Genomic DNA, 18,929 nt, shown 5'->3' with positions numbered 1-18,929 from the left:
AGATGCTCAGTAGAGTCAGATTAATTTATGCACTTCGTACATGATGGAGACAAGCTTTTGTATCCCAGTTGTACTAAATCAACCAAGATGGAATGGTTTGGTACGAACCTTTAATCTGAAATAATTGCAGTAGTACTATCATGTAATTCAATGGATGTATGTACAGATGCATGAAAAGGGGTTACATAAAAGATATTATATACAGGTTATGCGACACATCGAATAAAAAAATTATGTCGTCTATTATAACATTGAATGGACGCCAAAATAAAAAGAATGTCATTTTATGATGCGTGACACAACATCAGATTAATGAAATACTGGCATACTAAATGTTAAGATGACATAAATGAAAAATTAGAATGTCGTCTAATAATCTACGTCGTCGCATAGAACTAATTGTTTCAATAGATTATTAAATAAAAATGGCATGTGAAATACTCTCACAAGACACGTATAACCGAATACACTGTCATCTCAATGACCTTATTATGACAGAATTTAAAAAAAAACTGTTGTCGTAACTAAACTACAATGACAAATACGAAGATAAAATTTGTCATATTACACGTAAAAGTTTTAGATTTTCACTCACTCCAGTGACTGACTATATAAAAAGATGTGTCATTAGAATACATCCAAATTGACGGTTCCCAATAATAATATCGTCATTGTAACATTGAAAAGATGACAGAGTGCAAGTAAGCGTATGTCATATGATGTCATTAGAGATAATAGAACGCGACCGTCGTCTGATTCCACAATCAGACGGCAACGAGTCCCGTAACAGTTTTATATTTTACGGGACGACGATTTTGAACCGTCATCTGAAAGTGGTCTCTTCCATGTTCCCTTCCATGTCTCTCTCACGAAAAGTGGTCCCTTTTAATTATGTGGATTCTATTGGCTTATAAAATAGAATATGGAAGGGGATACTAAAATGGGAACAACAGTATCCTCTTCCATGTCTCACTCACAAAAAATGATCCTTTTTAATTATGTGAGTCCTATTAACTTATAAAATATATTATTTTAATTAAATGTAACCACTTCTTATAAGGGCATGGAAGATTAGAGATATCGGATTTTTTTCCATTGATTGATGTACATAGAGAAATAACCTCTACTTTCTCACTACGATCCGGAATCATTCAATCACATTTAAGCAAGCATTGCATCCTTCCTAATCCTAAAGAAACTGCTGGATAAATTTTTCATATGTATCATTTGAACTTGTACCTCTACCTAGCACTAGGTGCATGTCCAGTAGCAGGGGCATCCACCTAAAGTAAGGTTCTGTTCTTTATCGCTGAAAAAAACTGAACTGAACTGAATTGAACTGAACTGAATTGAATTGAACTGAACTGAACTGAATTGAACTGAACTGAACTGAACTGAACTGAATACTGCTGAATACTGAACTGAATTTAACTGAATACTATTGAATACTGAACTTAACTGAATGCTGCTGAACTTAACTGAATGCTACCGAACTTAACAATAATGATGATATTAGACTTTAAAATAATTTTCATGATAATATTGGACATTAATGAACTTATAATAATAATAATGGTTCTAATAAATTTAATAATATCAATAATAAATAAATATATTATTAAAGATAAAAATAAATTGAATATCAAATAAAAGCCCGGGATGATAAAATCTTGGCTCGATAAAAGCCGATGACATTAAATAAAAATAAGTCTAATTTAAATTAAAAATACAAATTACATACAAACACAAATTTATATATAATTTAAAGCCTAGGAAATTAAATACAAATCTTCATATGAATACAAACTCTTAACTTTTTATTTTAATTAAGAGTTAAAGTGCAAAAATAACGTTTTGGGTCAGAAGTAATTTTACCTCTAACGTCTAAAATGGTGGAATTTTATCCCTAACATTGATAAATTGGATAAATTTGAGAAATAATTCATAATATGGATGCAATTCCTAATTTTTAAATATGGATGCATACTTTAGTTTTATTTTTTTTATTAAACCATATATACTTTAATAAACTATCATTTATTGACTTTTATCTAATTTATAGATAATGATAAACTATAAATAATAATGATAAATTATAGATAAATAATAATAATAATTATAATAAATTATATATGAATAATTATAATATAATAAAGAATGATAAATTACTGAATACTGAAACTGAATGCTGAAACTGGATGCTGAAACTGAATATTGAACTGAACTGAACTGAACTGAACTGAACTGAATTGAACTGAACTGAACTGATTGTTACTGAAATTAAGTGATAAAGAACATGGCCTAAAGGAACCCCTTCTACCTTACCTGTCTTTTCAAATTCTTAAATTCTCATCTTCTTCAATCACCCAATTAACTTTATATATGGCATATTAATTAATAAAGGATTAATACATCGTTTGCATCTTAATTTGTTCAAAAAGTTTAATTAGCCCTTTGAATTTTTAAAGTGTCTCGATAACCTCTAGTTTGCATAAAATGTTCAGTTGGCCCTTGAATTTGCACAAAATGTAATCAATTGATCACTCGGTTGCAAAAAAAAGTAAGTTAAATGCGGAAAATATATTGCACGAGTCTTAAAAAAACGTAAAACGACCAAAATCGGAGTAGAAAATACAAGTTTTATAGTTGAGTAAGTAATAACTTCCTTTTTAATCTATTTTTGAATTATGTAATAACATTTTAAGATGCGTGTAATATATATTCCGCATTTAACTTACTTTTTTGCGACCGAATGATCAATTGATTATATTTTATGCAAATTTAGGAGGCTAACTGAACACTTTAAAAGTTCAGGGGATCAATCAAGCTTTTTGAACAAGTTGAGGGGAAATGATATATTAATGTGGAAGTTTTGCCATGGCATCTGATTTCTATATAAGGTGTAGTTGTCAAACAAATTTTCTTTTTACATAATTGACTCTTCTGACTTATTTTACCCCAATGCCTCTAAAAATCTCATCGCTTGGACATGGTAATTTTTATCTATTATTTCACTAATCACTACAATCACTAAACTTCAATTTGTGTTCCATTTTTAATTTCTATCCCATTATTATGTGCCGAAAATTGACCTAACATGAGCTTGATTAAGAGACATGTTAGCTCCACTAATACCACTCAGCTACACAAACACTCCAAAATTCAATTTATTGTTGTTTATATCCCAGCAATTGTGGTATCTTCGGTTGCTGATATGAAATGACTCATTGCTTAATCTATGGTAAAATGCCACGTTAATTTTCCAGCATAAATTTAGCTAGAATTTCATCAGTGACTTTAATAGGATAAAAATCAACATTTAGTTATTTTTATTAGGGCTGCAATCCAACCGGACACACTCAGCAAAAAAAATGGACGAGCTCAGTTCAAACATTACATTTGAGCTTGGTTTATTATGAAACTACTCACCAACCTGTTCATAAACATTATAATTAAATTTTTTTAATGAAACTATAATCAAATCTACTCGCAAGCTTGCGAACCAAGTTTCATCGTACTCAATCTCAACTCATTTATGAATCGAGCCTCAAAATCGTATTCAAGTTCAACTCATTTAGAGCCCTAGTTTTTATTATACAAATTGAAATCTAATGACTAGTGAAACAATAGTTAAAGTTGAGTGGCCCGCATTTGACCCTATTTTACACCAAAATTTACACGGATTTCAAAACCACTGTTCTATTTCCTCTTAAGAGCTATATATCATTTGCAACACCCTGAAATAGCTGCATTTCATATCACTTTAAAAGTGTATTGATAAATACCTACCTTAAGCTTCCTTAAAACTAGCTAAAAGCTTATATCAAATTTGATATCTCAGGATCCAAAAAATATATTGACTCCCTGAATCATCAACTCTTTAAACTTGATTAAAATGACATGATTAACTTTTTATATCCACGTAGCAAATCAAGAATGGATTTTGACAAATTGATAAGTATACCACTTTATGCAAGTTCAAGAGGCGAATGTATCACTCTAAGCAACTTCAGGAGGATAATAGATCATTTCAAATAAATTCGGGTGGCCAATAAGTCACTTTAAGTAAATTCAAGGGGTAACGAGATACTCTATAAATTCAGAAAGCCAAAATGCTTTTTGAACCAAGTTGATCTCATGCCAACCAAAACTATATGAGGTAACTAGAGTCGTACACAGTCCAGCATCAACTTTCTGAAGACTCACCTCTTGTCTAATTCATTATAAGTAGAGTCAGATGCTAAATGCTAAGATAAACGTCAGAATTGCAACTTATCTCTTGATGCCTATGAATGTATACTGGAAGATCACGAAACCACAATTTTCAGTAAACATAATTATGGCTACTTTGAACCTTATGAACAAGTCTTACAGGTAATCACTAAATTTATCTATCCTCAAGGAAAACGGTAGTCATGAAAGCTCAATGATAATAAAAGGTGAGGAGGGAGTGTGTCCATTCATTTGTGCTTTATTGCAGATTTGGTGGAGACAACAACCAAGCAAGAGAAAATCTACTTCCAGCAAAGTAGTAGTATCCAAGATTAATATTGAGGGTCTTCAAGAGCAAGGAGATCAGTTCCGTGTTGACATGTCAATCTAATCACACATCCAACAACATCATTGTTCTAATTGCATGCACATGGACAAACACAAAGGAAAATAGATAATTCTTAATATAATTTCCATAATGCCAGAGATATTCAAATCAATTCTAAATGTTAAACCCTTTCTTTAGAAAACATGGTCTACATGAACGAACCACACAACTTTTTATAAATATGAACAAAGACCAAAAGGAAATTAGGAGGCATGTGCTAAAAGATCTGGACGGTGATGGGTCAACCACAACAGCATAAACCAGTGCAATTAGGCAAATTACTTTTTTGACTGTATTTCCATTATAACCACCTAATATAGTACAAGTACAAATAACAAGTTTTACCCAACTCACTGTATGAAGAGTTTCAAAAACATTTCCGGTGCACTACAGATGGTCCAGCTTCATCGTAGTCTCCCTTGGTAACATGTTGATTCTGAGGGAACACAACTTTAGCAAGAATAGCTCCTCCCACCCATGCTGAATACTGTGTCAATTCAGCTGGCATGTATTCTGGAGGCTGCAATCAGAAAGAGAAAGAGATCAAGACTTCAATTACTATTCAAACACCATTTGAAGGAGAAAAAATTTAAATGAAGCAGAGAACATTTCCACCCGATTCTAAGAGTAGAATAAAATCAGGTTGAAATTCGTAGAAGGATTAATATATCAAGAATGTCCTGGCAGCTCCATTTCCACCCAGCTTCATCATAGTCTCCCTTAGTGTCATTATTAGCATAAAAGCACATGAAAATATATAAATAAGTGACGAGCTTTCATGGCAGCCTATCAAGAAACATATCTCATTGATTGATGATTCTTGATATATTAATCCCTCTACAAATCCTTCAAAGCCAAAAAGAAATATAAGTCTCTTATCAACACAAAATAATTATTCAAACAAAAATACGATTATGAACCACCACCAAAATTCTCATATGATGGGAAGTAAAGCTCAATAAAATCCCAAGCTGGAGATACAGCACATAAAACACTGATCACTCAACGTTTATCAATTACTCTCTCCCAGCTGCTAAAAACAAATTATTTATCATGCATTTGACCATGGCATGACCACCATCAGTCAAAGTCATCAAAATACGGGACCAATATTTTAACAACTAACAAGCAAGTCATAAGCAGATCACCTTTACAAGCGAAGGACGAATAGCTGATGAGCATAGGCCAGCTTCTTTCTGAAACCTATCTTCAAAACCTGCAACAGGCAGCAATTTAATAATCTATCTCAGCTACTCCAAAAGCAACAGATTCCCCTACTGGAGAATGTAACTAAAAAAGATGAAAAAGAATGCATCATGAGCAAAGCATGCTGTAAGAGAGCCATGGAAACTACGCACACCCGAAAAAAGGAAAAAAAGAATCCAACACTTTGTTCTTCCCACCAAAAATATACTTTACCTTAATTTTATGATTTTAAACAGCTTTCATCATAATGCCAAAACAATTTTCTCTCTCTGCATCTGCATGATCATTTCTTGTAACTTTTACAATTCCAAAATTCAACTGAAGTTCATTTGGTCAATTCTCATGATGATTAGAACTCAATTCTTTTGCATAATATAGCAAGTCAACTTCATACTTTTGGAATCATGTCAAAGAAAAATTATTTAGCAAGAATTCAACTCTTGCAATCAATAGTGCAGAAATAGTAAAACATTTTCCTTTTGGCTACATTGAAAACTAATACAAACAACTCCCTTTCCCGACTGAGTCCTCACACCTGGGCAAGAAAAGAGTTGCAAAGAAATTAACAACAAATCTTTTACTTCTTCTCCCATCCAGGTAGAGTAGCAGTGCAAGGAAGGATGGATCTGAACATCGAAGATTTTTCACCAATATGAACTCACCAGGCATAGAAGTAATGCCACCACAAAGCACAGTATTTTCCAGCAGCTGCCGGTGGTTCTCAGAAGAAACTGTTGAAATGCTGCGAACAAGCTGCTCAACAATTCCATGTGCCTCTAAACCCAATATAGATGGTTGGAATAAAGCCTCGCCAACATTAAATCTTTCTCTTCCAATTTTTATCACCTAAGACCACGTTTGAAACTGTTTCAGAATCCTCATGATGAATAACTATGAACTATGACATTATACAAGAGAAAAGGATTAAAACCATAAAATTTGGTTTCAACTTACAATCATTACATAACAACCTTAGAAGATCCCATCCCCTAGCGAGTGAAGTGCTTACCACCCCTTAAGTATGTTATACAGTATATAACCCTTCTCCTAGGATTACAAATCCGAATTTAGGAAATAGTGGATAGGATAGTGACTCTCAATGACAATAGGATTCCTATAAAAACTTAAATTTCCTATACAAATTTACAAGGAAAAAAAAAAAGCCAAACAAACAAACAAATTGAATATCTTACTCTATGAACCTGGCACAATAACAACAATTCTTTTGGCTGGAGTGGATCAGCCATTTAGATCAGGAAATCCATGAAATGTCCCCAGGTCTTATCCCAAATACTACTTGATCTTGAAACAGTCAGATTCTCACTACTAAACATCAACTAATGAGCCAGGGAGACAACATATATTTACTTGGTCATTTGGTCATTTATATGACCCAAAATAAGGATTAAAAAAAGGCCTAATACATCCCTAGCCCCCGAAGTTGTCCAAAAACTGCAATCGACCCCTGAACTTCAAAACGTTACAACTAACCTCTCAACTTGTTTATTTGGAACAAATAACCCCTCAAATGCCACGTGGCAGCACGTGGGGGTTAGTTGTAACATTTTGATGTTCCAATCACGTGCTGCCACGTGGTATTTGAGGGGTTATTTGTTTCAAATAAGCAAACTGAGGGGGTTAGTTGTAATGGTTTGAAGCTCAGGGTCAGTTGCAGTTTTTGGACAACTTCGGGAGGCTGGGGATGTATTATGCCTTAAAAAAAAAGTTCACATAGAAGCCTGAATGCACATTAGACATATAAAACCACAGGGCTAGACAGTTATTAAAGGCACCCAGTGCAAGGGGATCCTAGAGCTTGGCACACAACGCAAAGTGTCGGCGCCCGCTTGAGCGGCAGAAGGCTTATTAACAAAATAAAATTTATAAAACTATGATTACATTTAAATTATAAGAAATGATAGTTCTAAAATCAAAATGCAATAAATACTAAACAATAATACGCTTAATCATAATTAAATTCTAACATGCAATAAACCCCAAGTTCAATTGTCCAACTAAATAGTAGATCCTAAATGGACTAATAGCCACTCCTCATCAAAACTCTCCAAATGCAACGCTCCTCATCTAAAATATCATCAAATTCTTGGTCAAGGAACTGATCCTCTTTATCCTCATCACATCATCTACAAAATCAGTTTCTTCTCCCTTGGGTGCTTATGTTTCACTATGCTCTGTTTCTTTCACTTATATTTTTCTGTGCTTGTTTCTCTCTTTATCATGTCTGGTCATAACCAGTGTTCTAAAAATCAACCCAGGTGGCGATTTGTAGAAATACAGTCTCGATTTCCTCATGTCGCGCGGTATCGGTTTACCAATGTTTGGCCGTCAGGACAGCCCCAGGGAGATCCAGGCAGCCTGTTTAAAAAAATTGGCCCCTGATTTTTATGTCAATTTTTTAATTTTAAATAAATTACTAAAATAACCAAAAACTAAAAGAAAATACCTAAAACTATCAAATGTTATTTTTAAGGATATAATGTTATTTTGTTGGCACATTTTTATTTTTTAAGGACATTAATGTAACAAATATGAAAATATATATGGTTTTCTATCTTAAATATTTTCTATTATTAATTTTGCATAGTATGATTCATATTTTAATTGTATTTATATAATATTTTATTTATTAAAAATTAAAAAACATACAAAAGTACAAATCCGATTAATCCCCGAGGACCCTGTCCGCCCGACTAGCTCCTAGCATTTTTTACAACCTTGGTCCTAACTTAACTAAAAATTTAGTATTCTATGAGTTTAGCACTTAAAAGACAACATTTACACAATAATAAATTGTTCATGCTTATTTGCTTTTAGTTTGTTTGCATAATGTCACCTAAATTGAATCTTTGGTGCTTTGCACTCTTCCACAGAAAGTTTGATGGCTGGATCAGTGTAGAAAGCACAAACCTGTCCATCAGGAAGAGTATGCTCTTCTATCTCACTTGACTTTTGCAGCTTCTCATAAGCAACCTCATCTTCAGCACAGCGTGAGTATTTTTCTTTTATAATCTCAGCATCAGAGAGACTAAGATTTACTGAAGGATTAGATTTGTGCAGTTCTTGGATTAGTAACTTAGTCAAATCAATACCACCAATTTCATATCTTCTTGAAGCTATATGCTGAACAGCACCTTCAATAACTGGTGCAATATCTGAAAGGGAAAAGAAATCATTTGAGTGCAGGAAAAGCAGCCAATGCACCTAATAGTTGAACATACTATGTAGCAAATCCACAAAGTTGAGTTCATGCAATTGATTCAAATGCATTACAAAAACTGTGCCACTTAAGAGACTTTCTAATCTTACACCCATATAATCGAATTTATACCAACTTTTTTGGATCTCATATTCCAGCCAGAGAAATCAAGGATATGCTCTTTTTACTCAATCCAGGTATAAACAACAATCAGTACTACCATCCAATTAACTCTTTAATCTAAAATTGAGAATGCACAATCTATATTTTATTTTTATTTCAAAAAAAAAAAAAAAAACAGAAGCAAAGATTGGATCACGAAATGGTCATAGAAAAGCATAAACTTTTCAGTTTTACACATTTAATATGTCCCTGACAACTTACATATAACATATGAAACTAATATATTCCAGATATGGTAAATTGTAGGGTTACTTTGTTAATGTTTTCTCCAGATGATAGAACCCACTTTGATCTATTGGTTAAGTGAACCAATTGAAAACACTTTAAGGTATTTAGAATAATAAAAGTCAACAAATGTATTACAGGGGCTACTGCCTATATATGAATCTTAAATCTAGCTCAAAGAGAAAATCTTGCTTTGCATAACTATATTTGAGGCAGAAAATACAAAGAGCAAAATAGTATACATTACTCTAACGTCTAAACACAAACTAGAAAGCAGTGTTTCTGGCATCCTTCAAGCTGTCTCCTAATTATTATCATGAAATGATGACTGAGACTTCTATTCTCCAATAAATAGAATTGTTGTGTAATCATGTTTATTTTAGTACAGTTCAGTGTTATATAAAATGTTTTACACATGCAGAGATAGATGGTTATGCATTAGCTTAAAAGTGGATAGCATACCGATCTTCCCATGACCAATATCAACTGTGCATCCAGATATGCGCCCAACTGCATAAAGAGACAAAACAGCTTGCTCGGATGCATAAAACCCTGAGACGTTAAATGTTTCGAACATTAACTGCACCAATTGTTCCTTGACAGACTGTAAAGTTGAGTTGAGCACTTTTAGTACCAAATAATGCTCAGCACTTCACAGCAATAGACATGATCACACACACAAACATATGTATACATATTGGTACATAGGAACACCAGTCTAGTGAAATTTATGCATTCCCTTCTTTGACTTAAAGCTAGCTGCATATATAATGGAACTAGACCTAAAATTTTCACTGTCACTTAACCTTGTTTAGCAGCCTAAGAGAGTAGAAGTAAGCAACTTTAAACCCAATACAATGTCAACCTACAGTATGTACTCGAACAACAGCATGATTCTGGTGCAAAAAAAAAGAAAAAGGTATAGATTCTGCCCTCTCAAATATAGACTATACTATTCTTTCATACAAAATATTCAGAAAATAATAATAATTAAACTGTCGGCATCGCATTTTCTAAGATTTGCAATATACAGAGTAGAGTAACCTTAGGGGTACAAAGTGGATCAGTAAACAAGATTTGTCCCTCATTGCCCTCTTCCCATTCAAGGCCAGTGTAAAGAACATACTGCAGCAAATCTTCAATAGCATCCCAATCTCTTATAAAACCATGAGCAACTGGATCAACGTTGACATCCTCAAATAATGTACTATCAGCTGACGAACCATCTTCAAGCATGCGTTTCATTTGTGTAGGAATAATCTGCTTGCGCACCAACAGAGTTAAATAGCCTCTTTCACAGTGTATAACAAAAGATATTCCAAACATAATATTTTATGCTTATTCTGAAATAAAAGCACCGTTTTAAAATTAGGCAGAAATTTTTGCTCAACTTGAATACAATTCTAAATTTTCCAATGATGGATTGAAACAACACCAGCACACGAACTCCAGTACACCCGGTATAAAAATAGTTTTTATTTGATAGTAGGACTTTCCCTTTGCCCCTTTTATTTTCCACTATATCTTTGCATTTCACTTCTCCAAAACCTTGAAAACAGAAAAATAAGAATAAATATAGCAATAAAATTTTCAAATTCTCCCTGGTAATTCTCTAACATATTCTCACGAACTAAACAGCATTTGTGGAGGCAGGAAACGAGGATAAAGACTAGAGAGTGGTACGCCCAAGGCAAAAAAGGAAAAAAAAAAAAAAAAAAACAGATATTCTAACAAAACCATAACCAATAGGAAAACAGCATTAAAAAATGAAATGAAACAATAACGAGCAAAGGTTTGCTGGCACAAATTTTCGTAAACACAATCTAAAATTTGAAGCACATACAATTGGGGGAGCCTGATCTGGAATAGCGGTGCCGGCTTTGAGGAGCTTGGACCCAGCGTCTATTACCGCAGCCTCCATTACTGATCCGTGACTTCAAGACCCAAAACCCTAAGTTCCAACTTGTAACAATGTTATCTGCACCTTGACTTGGAATTCAAGCGTTTTAGAGAAATTCGTCCTCAAGAAGTGCAAATTAGCAATTCTCACTCTGTGGACTCTCTATCTCTGAGCTTGTTTTCTCTTTAGCGGGTTATGACTAATTTCAAACTGGGTTAATTGCACCCAGCTGCTTCTACTAAATTGCCATATGGATTGTTAACTGCTATTTACCGCCCCTAATGTATTTTCACCGCCCCTTGGACATTTATGCCCCTCCTCACCATTTCAACTCCAAAAATCAAATCCTCTCAAGTTTTTTTTGGATTTTCAAAAATCCGACCTAAACGTCATGACACCAAAATACGGAAAGGGAAAAGGCTTGATGGGCATTCTGGTAAGTTTTTTTTTTCAAAAATTGAACGAAATCATGAATTCCGCCTCCAAAATCGGAAGCGGAACTCGGATTTTTTTGTGCTAAACGGGTGCGCCATTATGCTGCCACTATGGGCGGAACGTATGAACAGGCCAGCCCTAGAGGAAGTTTCCCTAAGCCTGTACCTAGGGCCTCATATATTTTGGGGCCTCAGTTTTTCATAAAAAAAATATAGACAGCTGTACTTTTTCTTTTATTTAATTATTTTTTAAAGAATAAAAGTCTGCCTTTAGTTTCAACTAACACGTCTCTTTCACTTCTCTTTCACTTCTGTCGTGGAAACCAAGAGATAAAAGTCAGTAAAACACAACAACCTATATCAATTACAAATCAAATTGTTAACTACAGTACAACCTCTATATAGGAATACTCTATATAAGAATAACCTTCAATTTGTTATAAAAAAAATTCGGTCCCAACTTGGGCCGGTTATAAATAAGAATAACCTCTCAAATGTTAATTGTTATACATAATCCAAGTCCCACCTTTAGAAACTATACCTCTATATAGGAATAATTATGTAAATAATGTATATATGTATTAAGGATTTAAACAAAATTTATTAAAAAAATTTAAAAATTATTGAGATTAAATATGAGTTGGCACACAAATTCCAACTTTAACTATAAATTCTTACCATTTTCCCATAAAACTCTTTTCTTTATGTATTGGAAACTAAACTCAAAACTCTTCCAATTCTTTAGGTATTGGAAATAAAACTCGTAAACTTGATATGCTAAACATTAATTTGTTTTATTAAACTAAACTCAAAACTCTTCCAATTAGAGAGTTCTTATTGTTGTTAAATTTATAAACTTTAAGTGTTGATTTTTTTTTTTTTTGGGTACCAAACTCTATATAAGAATAACCTCCCAATTGTTATACAAATTGTCCGGTCCCAAACGTATTCCTATATAGAGGTTTTACTGTATTAATATAAAAATTGAATAGGACAAAAATAAGTACTATTCCAATTAGTACTAGAAATAAAAAAAAAAAAAACTCACATCTATTCCCTATAAAACCCAGTCTATCGCCCCCCACAAAATTTAGTCTGACAAATGTTTTGTTTTTCCTCTTCTCTTCTCTCTACTCTACATATATTCATTATTAATATATTATTTAGATTAGAAGATAAATATTTGTGATTTTCCTATTCTTTCTTCTCATGGGTGGTGTACTGGTAATTTTTATTCAATTTATTTATTTGATGTGATTTTTAATTTTCCTAATGCTTACTCATTTATTTTATTTAATTTTATTTTGATCTAATTTTTTTCTAAAATTTAGTATAAAAGTAATAAATCATAATCGGATTAATTTTGTCATGATTTGTTCTAGGTAGTGGAAAAAAAATAGAAAATGTGCATTAAATATAGATTAAAATAAGCAAAGGTATTTAAATAAATTATAAATTTTGCCTTTAACATAGATTAAATTTAAAATACAACAATCTTTCATTTTTTTTTTGTCAATGTCAATCAAAAACACAGCTAAAGTTATCATTCTTTTTTGCTAGTTTCTTATTACTAACTAGTACCACATAGAAAGAAATATTTAAAAAGTTGTCTAAATTAATAGATCAAGAAAAATATATTTTATTATTTTAACTAGAGAAAATAATTAAAACGTATATTTCTTTTAATTTTATGTATGGAGGATTTGATATGTAGAGGTTGCAAATTATAATTAGTAATTAATGTAATTTTTTTTATTTCAATTACAATCCTATTTTCTGATTATCATAATAATTATCATTATTTTGTAGGTGTTATCAATACTATGACAGGTAAAAGAAAATTTGAATCCGGAAGCTCGAAGAAAAAGAAAAAGGAAAGACAAGATAAACTCACTCAATCTCTAATGGGATCGATGAATAGGTATTTAAAAGCTACTAATATATTGCCAAATTTAACAGAGAGTGCCACTGTTGATGAAAATTTAGTTGAAAATATACCTATCAATGATGACAATTTGAACCCCTCACACGTTGATGAAAATTTGCCTGAGAATTTGAATCCTGTGAATGTTACAGATGAAGATTTAATTGATAATAATCTTAATACTGTAGTTACAAATGATGAACCTTTATATGAAAACGTGGATGTGGACGAAGAAGATTTAAATGATCTATTTGATCCAGGAAATTGGGAGATTAATATGTCTAAAAGAAAAATTGATTTTTTAGTAGAAAAAGGGCCTATCAGAGTCATAGATGAAATATATCCTTCTAATGGAAAAAATAGAAGTTTTAGTAATAAACACTACACTCGATGTTTACGAAATGAAGAAAAACTTGATAGGTCATGGCTAGTATACTCTCGGAAGATAGATAAGGTATTTTGCTTTTGTTGTGTCTTGTTCAAAAGAGAAAGAGTTATGCCAAGTCCTATAACAACAGGAACCATTGGATATAATGACTGGAAAAAAATTTATTCTAAGCTTAATGAGCATGAAAAGAGCAGTGATCACCTTAATAATATAACAGACTCGATGGAGGCAGAAACAAGATTGAGAAAAAAATTGACAATTGATTCCTCTAATAAAAAAGCCATTGAGAAAGAGAAAATGTTTTGGGGAGAAGTTTTGAAAGAATTATATGTGTTGTAAAAACTCTTGCTAGTAGTAATTTGGCGTTTCGTGGGAGTAAGGAGAGACTTGATGATGATAATAGTGGAATTTTTTTTAGAATAATTCGAATGATTGCTGATTTTGATCCAATAATGGAAGAGCACCTTAGGCGTATTCGAAAAAAAGAGATTCATCGTGTCCATTATCTTGGTCATAATATTCAGAATGAGCTAATACTTTTGTTAGCAAGTGAGGTTAAGAGCAAAATTCTTCATATTGTTAAAGAGGCAAAATATTTTTCTGTTATTCTTGATTGTACTCCCGATGTTAGTCATGAAGAACAAATGAGTCTCATTCTGAAATGTGTTAATGTTTCTACGAGTCCAATAACAGTGGAAGAGTTTTTCATTAGCTTTTTGAAAGTTATTGAAACAATAGGGGATGCACTTTTTCTTGAACTGAAAGATGCTATTGGAAATCTGAAACTTGATTTTAGTGACATAAGAGGGCAAGGTTATGACAATGGTTCTAATATGAAGGGACAATACAAAGGTGTAAGTAGTAGAGTACTAAAAGAGTATCCTAGAGCATTTTACTCTCTGTGTGGTTGTCATTCTCTTAATCTTGCACTCTGTGATATGGCCATGAGTTCTGTTCAAGCTAAATCATTTTTTGGAGTGATACAAAGGATTTATAAATTATTCTCTGGTTCAACAAAACGATGGGAGGTCCTTAAATCTTATGTGAAAGATCAGAATGGGAAAGGGCTTACATTAAAGTCATGGTCGGATACACGTTGGGAAAGTCATGTTGCTAGTGTAAGGGCAATAAGATTTCAAGCTCCTCAAATAAGAGATGCATTACTTCATCTAGTAGAACATAGTGCTGATGCAACCACAATAAGTGATGCAAGTTCTTTAGCAAACCATGAACTTCAAAACTTTGATTTCCTTGTTGGTATGGTTATTTGGTTTGAAATTCTACAAAAAGTGAATAAAGTTAGCAAGATTCTTCAAAGTAAGGATATGAATATTGAGGCATGTATTAATCTCTTGCAATGTCTCATTCTTTTTTTCGAAGAGTACAGAAATAATGGGTTTGAAATTGCTAAAATTGAAGCTGGAAAGGTTGCTTTAGAAATGGGGGTTGAACCCACTTTTCGCGAAACTCGTGTGCGTCTTAAAAAAAGGTTTTTTGATGAGAATACCAGCGATGAAGCAATCCAAGTGGCTGAAAGATCTTTTCGAGTAAATTATTTTTTAAATATAATTGATAATGTCATCTCTTCGCTCACTACAAGATTTGAGCAATTTAAAAAATATGAAGATATTTTTGGGTTTTTATTTAATTTGAGCAAGTTGAAAGCTATGGAGGACGAGAGAATGAAGCATGCTTGTGCTGCACTTGAGATTTTTCTGCAAGATGGAGATAATTTAGATATTGATGGTCTTGAATTATTTTCAGAACTGCAATTGTTAAGAAAATCATTACCAGATAACTTAACCACACCAGTTGAAGTGTTAGAGTACATTAAGAATTTGCATCTTGCTTTTCCTAATACTTGGGTTGCTTATAGGATTATATTGACTATACCGGTTACAGTAGCTACTGCCGAAAGAAGTTTCTCTAAGTTGAAGTTAATAAAAAATTATCTCCGATCAACTATGTCACAAGAGAGATTGAACGGTTTGGCCATATTATCTGTTGAGAAGAAAGTTTTAGCTGAACTAGATTACAGTGATTTAATTAGAGATTTTGCACATGCAAAAGCGAGAAGAATAATAATTTCTTAGTTTTTAAGTTGTTATTAGTTGATTTTGATTGTTATATCAAGACTAATATATTGTTTGAATTATAGTTAATAATATACTCGTTTTACTATTTCGTATTTATTATTTCTAAAATAATAAAAAAATGAAAAAAAAAGTACGTAAATCGCCTAGGGCCTCCAAAATGCTGGAGACGCCCCTGCGTATAAACTGTGGAACGCATGGTGCACCCGTTCCACCGGTGCCGGCCAAACGGACGTGGCATCCGTTCAGCCCAAAAATGGGTCGTTTTTCAATTTTTTTCAAAAAGAAATTATTCGAGCCGCCCGTTGGCAGGCCCGAAATAGTAAAAAAACCGAAAAAACGAGAAATTGAGTATAATAAATAAAAAAATGTTTTATTTACTTGCATTTTTTTATAAGATGATATTGGTGAGGCGCGTTCTGGAGGATACAGAGCAGAGATTGATGGAGGATGCCCGGAGGGCATAGACTGCACATGACGAGCGTGTTGGACGTCAAGAGGTGGCGGATGCTGTGGAGATGGACAGAGATGACTCTATGCCTCCTCAGAGTGTTGATTCTGTCCCAGTACCTCCCTGGGACAGTGACGAGGGGTCGAGATGGACGTTTTTCTACTGCAGCATGGTCGTTTTCAGGTGAGAATTTTAAATTTAGTTATTATTATGTGATTTATTCGTGAGTAGTAGAAAATATACGAATATTCTGAAATTCATTTACTGTAATTTTAGGTAGCAGCAAGCGCTCGAGGAGTGCTGGAGAGGATGACTGGATCGTGAAGACCCCGGTCCCTAGGGGTCCAGCTGATGGTCTTGTGATCCTGAGCTTTCTGGGACATATTGCCTATGCTATCTGGAGCGGGCAGGATAGGGGCATCCTCAGGTGTCATACACACTCAATCTGTTGCGGGAAGCTGTGTTTATGGTACAGTGGTGCTTTTAGGGAGATTCAGTCGCGTATAGAGTCATCTGGGTTGTCCCATCTACCAGGTATCATGTACGCCCACATCGATGCGCCTCTGATTGAGGCTTTTACGGAGTGGTGGAAGCTAGACACGTCATCATTCCACATGCCGTTCGGTGAGATGAGCATTCTGTTGCATGATGTGTGGCAGATTTTACGCATCCCCGTAGATGGGGCTATGGTGACTGCTGAGGCGGGTACGAACGAGCTTCAGTCTTGTGTGATGGAGTTATTTGGGATGACTCGGCCTGAGTTGCTGGTCGGTCACTACTTTAACGGCGGTATACGAGCGGCTTTCGTCATGGAGTATTGTCGAGGAGATCGGATTCCTGATGCACAGGCTATAGCTTCGACGTTTCTTATGCTCGGTTGCATCTTGTTCGTAGACAATAGTGGTGACCGCATTCGACCTTCCTACCTGCTAGAGGTGCAGGATTCGGCAGCTGGAGCCATTAGACCCTCGTGGGGCTCGGTTGCACTAGCATATCTATACTGTCATCTAGGTATTGCTAGCAGAGGAGACTACGGGCAGATCACGGGTTTGTCTTACACTAATTCAGGCATGGATTTATGAGTACTTCCCATGCTTCAGGCCTCATCGGGAGGGAGTTATAGTGGACTCGGATCTTCCTAGGGCTTGCATGTGGCCATCTACAGCATTGGAGAAAAGTGATGATCGGCTGAGATCATATCACGTCCGGCTTGATAAAGTGATTATGGATGAGGTACAATTTCCATTTAATTAAATAAACCGATGTCATTACTTGTATGTTAATGTTGTTGTATACATTTGTAGGTGATGTGGATGCCGTATGGTCTTAATGCCATTACGAGTACCCCGAGGACGACATACGCCGGATGGATATGATACCGGGATGTGATCAAGCCGTACATGCCGGGGAGATGCCTTCGCCATCTTGGTTACGTGAAGACCATCCCCAGACCGATCTTGAGGTCGTTCAAGGTCGTACATCCCTGGTCAAACTTGAAGTATTAGGTAGAGGTGCCTGCCGACATAGCGTAGGAGATTTGGGACTCGTATCCTGAGGCAGGCATGCTTGTATTGTCTCGGTTCACTCCAGCACGGACTCCTTCGGACTGTGAGGAGCAGTACATGCATTGGTACACCTGTGATTCACACCCTCATCTACTTCCGGAGATGACTGCACCCGCACCGACTGTTCATACTCGCTCGAACAGTGAAGCAGTAAGTGATTTTAGTTTTAATCAACTCATCTACAAATATAAAATTCCATTTAATGAAATGATATTTATTAAGTTTTTGGTTTTTCTTTTATCAGTGGGTTAGCCGTTTAGCTAACTGGGGTGAAGGTGCATTGGAGGCGATGATCCTTCTTGATGAGGATGTTGCGACTGAGTGGAGATAGTCGTATGACCAGATTATGGATGTTTGGCATTCGACCAAGTGATTTGTGACTGTAGCTTAGTACTTTTTATTATAGTTGTACAGATTATATTTGTAGGTATTTTAGTACTTTAATTATATAAGTACGTACTTTAGTACTTTTTTATAAAACTATTAATAGAAGTCTTTCACTCACATTCCTGAACATTATAGAAATCATACAGAATCAACTTGTAACTCAACTGAACATAACTGTATCAAAACTGTAACTGAAAACATCCATAACATTACAAAACTCATACAGAATCAACCTTTAACACAACTAAACATAACTGAATACATCCTGAACATTACAGAAATCATACACAATCAACATGTAACTCAACTGAACATAACTGTATCCAAACGGTAACTGAAAACATCCAGAACATTAC

At 34.1% G+C, this 18,929-nt stretch overlaps 1 protein-coding gene across 1 annotated transcript; it reads right to left on the bottom strand.

Annotated features, from left to right (window-relative positions):
* Positions 1-4,708: 4,708 nt before the first annotated feature.
* Positions 4,709-11,563, bottom strand: LOC136227382 (actin-related protein 7). Its single transcript, XM_066016025.1, has 7 exons — positions 11,275-11,563; positions 10,476-10,691; positions 9,894-10,035; positions 8,735-8,979; positions 6,469-6,652; positions 5,749-5,816; positions 4,709-5,120 (listed from the first exon to the last, which is right to left on the bottom strand). Exons 1-7 carry the CDS (start codon positions 11,350-11,352, stop codon positions 4,968-4,970), a joined length of 1,086 nt encoding a protein of 361 aa, XP_065872097.1. The 5' UTR covers positions 11,353-11,563; the 3' UTR covers positions 4,709-4,967.
* Positions 11,564-18,929: the final 7,366 nt, after the last annotated feature.

The sequence above is a fragment of the Euphorbia lathyris genome, chromosome 4, assembly GCF_963576675.1.
Source record: "Euphorbia lathyris chromosome 4, ddEupLath1.1, whole genome shotgun sequence".
NCBI classification, from domain to species: domain Eukaryota; kingdom Viridiplantae; phylum Streptophyta; class Magnoliopsida; order Malpighiales; family Euphorbiaceae; genus Euphorbia; species Euphorbia lathyris.
Note: the sequence above shows the minus strand (reverse complement) of the source record. Positions and strands in the feature narration are given on the sequence as shown.

Excerpts from the sequence above, each read along its gene's own strand:
- LOC136227382 (XM_066016025.1), bottom strand. The coding sequence starts at position 11,352 with ATGGAGGCTGCGGTAATAGACGCTGGGTCCAAGCTCCTCAAAGCCGGC. Across the intron at positions 10,692-11,274 it reads CAGATCAGGCTCCCCCAATT|ATTATTCCTACACAAATGAA; the intron begins GTATGTGCTTCA and ends GTGCGCAAGCAG. Across the intron at positions 6,653-8,734 it reads ATACTCTTCCTGATGGACAG|GTGATAAAAATTGGAAGAGA; the intron begins GTTTGTGCTTTC and ends ACGTGGTCTTAG.